This window comes from Centropristis striata, chromosome 8 (genome assembly GCF_030273125.1).
Source record: "Centropristis striata isolate RG_2023a ecotype Rhode Island chromosome 8, C.striata_1.0, whole genome shotgun sequence".
NCBI classification, from domain to species: domain Eukaryota; kingdom Metazoa; phylum Chordata; class Actinopteri; order Perciformes; family Serranidae; genus Centropristis; species Centropristis striata.
The window spans coordinates 24,362,687-24,372,504 of record NC_081524.1 but is presented as its reverse complement, the minus strand read 5'-3'; the positions used below and the strand labels follow the sequence as shown (position 1 = coordinate 24,372,504).

Below are 9,818 nucleotides of genomic sequence, written 5' to 3'. Positions count from 1 at the left end.
ATGGTTACAATAATACAACAATAAGCAAGGGTCATTATATGAGCCTGTCTCACATGCGTTGCCAGTACTGGCCCCATGTGAATGTTTTTTATGGGTGAGGATTTGGCTAAAGGGTGTCTTTTGATAGTTACTCTTTCAATTGGGCCAGTAGTCTATAAAAACTTAATTAAGCAAGAGCTAGATTAAGCAAGTTAACAAATTAGGCCAATTATATCAAGCAATATGCACGACACGGTGCTTTAATATGTCTAAAATTAAGTAACGCCCTCTGGTCCATCAAATGAGCCAAAACTCCATTTCTCTGTGAAGACAGTTCATAAAGCGAATCCAGCAGCAGACCCACTGGGCCAGAATACCAGATAACGCCTATTTGGATTTTTCCTTCAGCTTTCAACAAAAGCCAGATTCACACTTTCCCATTCAGGTTCCAATGGTATGAAAGTGGGCTTCAGGCTTGACCACTGGTAAAGGATCACTTTTGTTTTCAAACCTGTAGTTTTGTTCAGTGTGTTTTTACAGAACATGTAATAGAAAAAAATATTTTGGGATAATTTAGAAATGGTGTTATATACGTCGTATCATTGATTGATACTGAACATACAATGCTTATGTTCATTTAGGTATATATTATGATTGCAATAATTTTTTCTGCCATTTTTTAGAAATGACTGTCTCCTTCAACATTTTCCATCGTAGAAAATTAAAACATCAAAATGCGGTTTAACGTTTACTTACCTTATTTGAAGTCTAATTTATCTTCATTTATTGGTGGGAAAGCTGGAGGCACTAATTCTAATTCTCTTTTTGACTACTTCAACTTCTTCTGACTCATTTAAGCCACGATTGTAGTGTGGCGTCACCAATAAATTTTTTCTACAGTATTGGTATTAGTCAAATTTTCATTACATTCACATTAATTTCACCCAATTCCACTTTTCAAACAAGTCCTAATCAACATCTTCTGACACATTCCCACCTGCATGGCAGTGTAACGTCAGCTCAGATCTTGAGAGGCAGGATCTGACTCTCAACATCCTCCAGCTGGGTCCTCATGGAGGTCTTGACCTTTTCCCGCATCTGCTACTTTTCATTGCAGAGTCTGCCTGAGGCTTTCTGTGGCCTGAAACACCAGGGGTGTATTCCAGAAAGCAGGTTCTGTGAAAATCCTGAGTATTTTAATCCTCATATGAGGGGAAACTCTCAGTTTTCCATTCCAGAAAGACGGATAACTTCAACTCTGCTAACTGACTCTGAGAACCTAACCTGCTCCCTATCTTAACCTTTTAGCTTGAAGCCTTTTCAAGTGCAAATCACCCATCACATAGGATCATTTTGTAAGCTTATATTTAAGCTCTCTAAGCCTATATATATATATATAAATATAGAAGTAGGTATAAAATCTATAATAATGAAGGTCCACTAACCTGGCATCAGCAATAAATGTCAGACCTCAGAGAAAGCCTGGCTATTGTGTTTCAGGCCTGCCAGCAGGGTGCATCGAACACTTGAAAAGCTGTGACTATGGCAATACCAGACTAATGTTATGAGGAAGTTGTTGCCATGGCAAGCATCCTGTGTTTAAAAAGAGTGTCGTCCATTATTGGTGAGGGGGAAGGGTTGCCATGGGGACCAGGTACCATGGTGAAGAATGAGGTTAGAAAGATGTATGGATTTTCAGTAGCACAGACTTCCATCAGAAAATCAAATATCATCCATTTGGTGCCCACCACCACTGAAAACATTTCTCACTTCGGCTTGATGACCTACCTACTAGCTTTCAATGCAGAGTTTCTGGGTTTGCTCTACATAAGACTTTAGAAAGTATCTGGAAAACAGTGATAGCTGCAATAGTTGGTGCGCTACACTTAAGTTCTTACATCATTTGAGTCCCTGTAGCTATTAATAAACACCACTTAAGAAGTAGTACTAAATGATAAAAAATAATATAATAATAATCAGTACAAGGAATGTATCCTTGATACCCTGAAAGTTCCAAGTTTCTTATTTCTTGAAGTCATTGTTTTCTCTCCATCACTCAAGCTACAGTAACTATAGAGATAGACATGGCTCTATGAGACTAATCAACATTTGAAGAACTGAACTCAAGCAACCTGAACATTTTTTAAATGTTTATTATTTCACTTTGTAAACCATAAAACATTTCAAAGAGCTAAGATCAACCCATATGACTTCAGCTGGATGTTTTTTTTCAAAATAAAGTTACAAAATGATATCAGTATTCAGTGGGACTTAATTTTCAACATTAAGTATAACTACACGCCTCTCTACACCTCAACCTGACTGAGAGAAGCCGCTGCTAATTCATGTTAGCATTAACTGGAGCATTAACTGGGATGTTCATTTTGGCAAAAAACTAAAACTAAATGTTCGTTACTTACCTCGGAAAAATGAACAGCGACTCCTTGGAGTTTCTGTTAGTCCAAACAAACGCTGAACAAGACATTTTTAATAAACAAAACGTGAACGAAAATACAGTGTGAAAGGGTCGAAGTTATGAGACCAAGCCGTTAAATGTTGTTTTTATATGTATATAACATTATATATAACTTTATTGACACGTTGCCATGGATACGCATTGTTCTGCTTTTCTCCTGATGACAGCTGGCCTTGTTAGTGACCTGTCAATCAAAGGTAGCCACGCCCCAAATCATACAATTCCTTATCTATTTTCTTCTAGATGGGGCCATTATTTGAACTATTAACATCAACTTGTCTTGAAGAAAATTTTTTATTAGTGATTGAGACTATAGTCCTAAAAAACTTTATTACTTGAGATAATAAATCAAGGGAGAAGTTTTCTCATTTTGCATTGAAATTAGTGGACAGATATGTTTTTGCAGCCACACTTAGCGCCCCCTGCTGGAATTTATGATAGAATGCAGCTCAAGGCACTTCCTGGTTTGCCTCCCTGCTCAGACCCGGAGGTTGAAGTTGTTTTCTGGAGTGCTATCAATAAGGGGGTTCAAAAAGTCACCCTGGTCCAATACTACGCTACAGGCTGTGTGTGCTGAGTGATCTGCAGCAGATGTTGGACTCACTGAATGCCATTTAGCACCAGTAGTCCCGCTCTCTACTGTTGAGCCCACACAGCACATGCACTTCATCCACATTTATCCAGGCAAACACACACACCAGAGGCTCCTTCTACTTCCTCATCACCCTCTATACCTCTTTTTTTAAATCCCTGCACAAACATGAGAGATGTTGCTGGCAACATTACCAAATCACCTGGACTGTAAAAACAAGTTTTATTGGATAAAATCCAAAAGCACAACATATATTTGTGGTAAAATACATGATTTGATACTGATGACGTAAACAGAAATATTTATAAAGGCTCCATTTTCAGTCAACAATAACAGCAGTTTACAAAAGCATTTCAGGCAAGGCTTTCAAAACAATACTTACAGTACAAAATAATAAATGCTCATAACATGTACACTCCCTTTACACATGGAAAGAAGGAAAACTTGACAGCATGATCCCGTCCTCTTTCAGAAAACCCCAAAACAAAACACATATTCAGCATGTTTGTTGTGGCAAAAATACAAATTAAAGGCATTTCAAATGATTTTGTTTTTTGGCACTGCAAGCCACACATTTATCATGTAGATATATTGTACTGCTCCTTGTGAAGGTTTAAACAGGAACAAATACAAACAGAATTCTATCACTAATGAAGATATTATTCTATTCATTAATTAAGCACAAATTTCACAGAGTAAACCGCATGCATTTTATGCCTCAGGGATGGAGGGCGAGTTCATGCAGCTATGTAGACGTATGGAAAATACCTCAGCCAAAATGAATTATATTCAGACTAGAAATACTGGAACCAACCTATGAACCTATGGAGTAAAATAATAATAATGATCATAATCATTATTTGCAGTTTTACATACAGAAGTATGCGAACACTCCTCTTTATATGTATCTCAGTTTACTTTTGGTTTTTTGGTTTCTCCTGTTTAGGTTAGAAATTCAAATGATGTTAAATCTTAATACCACAACAAACGATGAGAGACAAACATATTCTTACAACTTTGTGTCAACAGTCAATCAACAATCATCCCATGCTCAATGGCTTCTAGTACAGAGAATCATAGAATGACATGATCAACTATCAAACATGGTATGAATGTTACTTCTGGCCACATAGTTCATTGATTTGACTGTATTTAAAAAATAATAATAATAAAAAGATTTTGGTTTTTTCACAGTGTCATATGGTATCAAAAATCAGGTATCATATTGGCACCTTGGTATTCTAAGCTTTGATCACACCAGCCCTGAAGGTACGTGAAGAAGAGCTACTAGCCCAAAAGAAAAGGAGTGCTAAGAGAGAAAGGGATACACACACACACAACTAACAAAAAAAGAAAAACAATAAAATAAATGTAAAAATTCTTAAAACATAACATGAGGCAAAAAGGTCTATTATATCAGTGTGCTGGTATGTGGGCCTGATGCATTTTAAACTGTGACAGATATGATGCAGTATGATTGATTCCATGTTTGAAACATATGCAAAGTCCTCAAATAATTCAGTAACCATGCATGAATATGTTTTATTTGGATGATTATCCTGTGTTTAATTAGATAATTCATAGAATAAATGCTGTTCTTTAAAATAAAAGTATGCATGAAAATAGTGAAATTTAGAAATTATTCAATAATTATTTGCATAAATTACCATTCAATCCAAAAATAGAGGTTCTGGCACAGGGATGCAGAACTTGTAGTCTCCATACAGTCTGCTGTGCCTCTCCAGCAGCAGAATAATAAGAATCTGGATTTCCCTTTATTGTCCAGCAAGACAGCGCATGACTAAAGAACGAGTGTCCGTGGGGTGTTCCCCTCACAGCAGCAGGAACTGACAGGGTGTTTACGCCATGGTGTAGCCGTAGCTCCCACAATGCAGCGCTACCAGAAGCCGGTCTCTTAGGACCTCCTGGCTTGGGTATTCTGGTAGTTTCAGCATGTTGATACTGTGGAGGGAAAAAAGGGAGGGTGGGGTCATTTTCCAACCTGTGTGGTCGAGATGTTCATATGTTGCTGGTGGAGAAGTTCTGATGTCTCATACGTTTCCAAAAGAAAGACTCAGTGATCTGGATTACTTGTTGCAGCACATGCAGAGACCTCCCCCATTCAGTGTACAAGGACGCCACTGCTATAAAGAGACATACTGCCCTCTAGTGCTCAGTAATACACAGTTAAGGCTTGTAGGTGACTGGGCCAGTATGTCTCTTTATTTATTCATGAATGCTTAAGGAGGTTGAGGGCAGAAAGAGGGAGATCATCATAGCTCTTCCAGTGAAGAATACAACAGTAGGATGTCTGCTACTGAACCAGGGCTGAACCTGAGTCAGAGACAAGTCCCAATGTGAGCACTTTACAAAATCGCATAAATTAGTATGAAGGAACAAAATTGAGCTCATGAAATATTATTCACACTGTTGTTCGTAGTGAGAGTCAACTGTGATAGGATTTTATCACGCAATCCGCCCTTTGGTTTTAGAAAGGTTTGGCATCTAATAGGAACAGGAAACAACTAGTCTAATCAAATACAAATAAATAAATAAAATAAATAAATATATTTTCCTTAAAATACAGAGGAACAATACTCTGGAATGATGAATTTAATAGTTCCATACAGTTTTCCTCTCTTAACACATACAAGAGCAGTTTAGTAGCTCTGATTGCTCAGGTCATTAAGTAGTAACACACACACACACACACACACACACACACACACACACACACACACACACACACACACTTCTACACTTTTGTTTTATTTTACTTTCTAATATTATTATAATTTGCTTTATTTTTATGCTAATTTTTTTTTTCTATTTCATAGTTACTTGTTTTTAATTTAACTTGTGAATTTTAATATAGGTAGAGGCCTGTATAAGCCCGTGTGGGTTTCTTGCCACTACCTTGCACCTTCCTTTTGTTGTTATTTCTTTATCCTTTTGTCTTATTACTGTGCAAAATAAAAAAAAACTTTAAAATCTTTGAACTACTCTGACGTAAATCAGTTAATATTGTTCTGCATACAAAGGTTGAAAGGTTCCCGTCAAGGGAAAGGGAAATAAAAGTATTTATATATTCGGTTTATATGGATCTCTACTTTTTTTTCTTGTAAAGAAGTAAACTGCTTATAATATGCACTCTAAACATAAGAAATGTAACATCAATATGAAAAACCAATGGCGGCCTGACAGCAGAGCAGCCTCTGCAGTGGGGGGATGGAAGATGAAGGCAAAAGGCCAACTAGACCTGTGGCTACAACTGAGACATATCTGAGTCAAAACACCCACAAAACCATGATAGGGACCTTTCTAATATCCAGGACAAGTCTGGGACTATAGAAAAGACTGGAAAAAATGATTAAAGATCAGACTTAAATACTACAGGCTTAAATAAAACGAAGTGAATGGAAATGGAGAGGTTACCAGGTACTAGAGGTAGGCAGTAGGTTGGAGGTGTATGGCACTGCAGCAACGGTGAACTTCTGTAAACCACTGCCGCCCATCAGGTAGGCGAAGCCACCATGAGGAACCCTGGAACTGATAGACAATGATTCTTGATTACTAATTTGTAGACATTAACACATTTCTATATTTTAAAAACCCTGGTGGAAATGGGGAAGGCAAACCTTCCAGTGACAAACTGAAGCAGAAGAACCCGTTCCTCCTGGGTCAGGCTGTTCACAACCTCCCAGAACCACTGCAAAACAAATGCAGACAGCTTAGTGGATGGCAAACAGGAAGAGAAAGGAACAGCTATTTCTCCTCATTCAACTACAGGTACATCTCAAAAAATTAGAATATCGTGAAAAAGTTCAATATTTTTTGTCAATCATTTCAGAAAGTGAAACTCATATATAGATTCATTACACATAGAGTGAAATTCTTTCTTTCTTTCTTTCTATTTTCTTGTAATTTTGATGATTCTGGCTTAGAGATAATGAAAACACAAAACTCAGTGTAGAAAATTAGAATATTGTGAAAAAGTTCAATATGTGAGTCCTGGGTCAGTGGTGGTTTGGGGCCATGTCCTCTGCTGCTGTTGGTCCACTGTGTTTTCTGAAATCCACAGTCAACATAGCAGCCATCTAGCAGGACATTTTAGAGCTATTCATGCTTCCACAAGCTCTTTGGAGATTTCACAAGCTCTGATTTAATTTTCCAGCAGGACTTGGCACCTGCCCACACTGGCTAAGGTGCCAAAAGCTGGTTCAGTGACCATGGTGTTACTGGGCTGGACTGGCCAGCAAACTGGGCTGACCTAAACCCCATAGGAGTCTATGGGCTGTTGTCAAGAGGAAGGAGAGAGACACCAGACGCAGATGACCTGAAGGACGATATCAGAGCAACATGGTGCCGTAGGCTGATCTCCTCCATGCCACCAAGTATTAATGATGTTTGTGTTTAAAATATCCTTTTCCTTCATTGATCTTATGTAATATTCTAATTTTCTGAGACACTGAGTTTTGTGTTTTCATTATCTGTAATCATCAAAATTACAAGAAATACAGGCTTGAAATATTTCACTCAATGTGCCAGCAAGTATTAATGCAGTAATTCATGCAAAAGGAGCCCAACCAAGTACTGAGTGTACAGAAATGAAGATACTTTTCAGAAGCCTGACATTTGTGTTTAAAATATCCTTTTTCTTCATTGATCTTATGTAATATTCTAATTTTCTGATACACTGAGTTTTGTGTTTTCATTATCTGTAATCATCAAAATTACAAGAAATACAGGCTTGAAATATTTCACTCCATGTGTAATGAATCTATATAATGTATGAGTTTCACTTTCTGAAATAATTGACAAAAAATATTGAAGTTTCTCACGATATTCTAATTTTTTTAGATGTACCTGTATCTTCTTCAACATTATCCTCATTATTTTTCTCAGGAAATGAGTTATTTTCTACACTGGGGTATTTTCCCAATGCTGAAAATAAAAAAAAAGTGATGATCAAGTCTTCAAAGTGCTGGGCTGAAATAACATATTCATGTCATGTTCCTGCACGTTATTACTAATGTCACATATATGGGTAAAGATCCAACGTGTGGGCAGATCTCAAACTATTAGCAGAGGTAAAGACAGAGGAAAATCTTATGTTTTACCTGCTGTCAAACTCTGGGGCACAAAAGACATAATTACTGAAAATTAGAAACATATAGACAAATAGCAGATAAAATTGCATTCATAATGTCATAAGTAATTCTGCTCTTTTGTCAACTGTTTTTTATATTCTGACATTTAAAAGGGGGGAAAAAAATAATATTTGGTAAATATTGCTTTTCTTGAATTATTTTTAAAAGAAACAATAAATGCTAAAAGTTACAATGTTTCCTTAATATTTAGACAACCTAACTGGTAAACATCTTCATCCAGATGATTCAAATGAAATGAGATGATCTATGATTCAGTCATGGCAGTTTGATAGAAAAACCCCACCTGGATGACGGGCTCCTGAGGGTCGTAACCACTGGTGTACTCAGTGTTCCTGCACCAATCCTGCACATCGATCTCTGGCATCCCTGACAGCAGGAGCTCCTGTACACACACAGCAGGAAGAAAAGCAACATCTTAAAAGGACAAGAAATTGTGTAACAGCAATAAGACAAAGCTGCTGGTTGTGGCCCCCAAGGCACTGCTCAGAAAGGTTGAAGCTGTCCTCCTCTCCGTGGATGGCTGCTCCATCTCCCCATCCTCTGAGATCCGCAACCTGGGAGTTATTCTGGACTCCACACTCTCATTCCAATCCAACATCAAATACGTCACAAAAATGGCTTTCTTCAGTCTGAAAACATCTATAGACTCTGACTCTGTCTAACTCTGTCCCTGAGACTCTCATTCATGCCTTCATCACCTCCCACCTGGACTACTGTAATAGAGTCCTGTCAGGGGCCCCAACCAGGCGGCAATCTCCGTGTCTGAGCAGGGAGGCAAACCAGGAAGTGCCTTAAGCTGCACTCTACTGAAACTTCCAGCAGGGGGTGCTAAGTTTTGGCTGTAAAAACATTTGTCCCGTTAATTTCAATGAAAAATGAGAATACTTCTCACTTGATTTATTACCTCAGAATTTTTTTTTAGGACAACACTATGGTCTCAATCGCTAGTAAAAAATCTTCTTCAAGACAATTTGATGTTAATAGTGTAAATAATGGCCCCATTTAGAAGAAAATAGAAGATAAAGAGTTGTATGATTTGGGGCTTGGCTACCTTTGATTGACAGGTCACTAACAAGGCGAGCCGTCATCAGATGAGAAGCAGAGCAATGCATATCCACGGCAACGTGTCACTAAAGTTATATATAACGTTATATAGATATAAAAAAAGGTGTTTAGCGGTTTGGTCTCATAACTTTGACCCTTTCACACTGTATTTTTACTTAATGACAGTTATTTGAATGTTTTGTTCAGTATAAATGTCTTGTTCAGCGTTTGGTTGGACTAAAAGACACTCCAAGGAGTCGCTGTTCATTTTTCTGAGGGAAGTCACGAACATTTTGTTTTTTGCTAGCCAAAACTAACATCCCAGTTAATGCTCCAGTTAATGCTAACATGAATCAGTCAGGTTGAGGTGTTGAGAGGCGTGTAGTCAGTGATCAGATCCCGCTCGTTCCTCCACAGTCCAAATATGGTCTGCTCCCCGTATCGGAAACAAGATGGCGACGAGTGTAACGCTGAACTCGATGTTTCCAACGGGCCACAAACCAATGGGTGACGTCACAGTCACTACGTCCATTACTTATATACAGTCTATGGTTCC

The 9,818-nt window shown here is 37.9% G+C and overlaps 1 protein-coding gene across 2 annotated transcripts in view; it reads right to left on the bottom strand.

Moving 5' to 3' along the window:
- Positions 1-3,252: 3,252 nt before the first annotated feature.
- hace1 (HECT domain and ankyrin repeat containing E3 ubiquitin protein ligase 1) overlaps positions 3,253-9,818 on the bottom strand; it is a 50,594-nt gene continuing 44,028 nt past the window's right edge. For both annotated transcript variants that reach the window (XM_059340268.1, XM_059340269.1), the window contains 4 exons: positions 8,502-8,600; positions 6,686-6,756; positions 6,483-6,596; positions 3,253-5,009 (listed from right to left, as the gene is read on the bottom strand). In XM_059340268.1, coding sequence (XP_059196251.1) covers positions 4,907-5,009; positions 6,483-6,596; positions 6,686-6,756; positions 8,502-8,600 — 387 coding nt within the window. In that variant the 3' untranslated portion in view covers positions 3,253-4,906. The remainder of the gene's footprint in view (positions 5,010-6,482; positions 6,597-6,685; positions 6,757-8,501; positions 8,601-9,818) is intronic.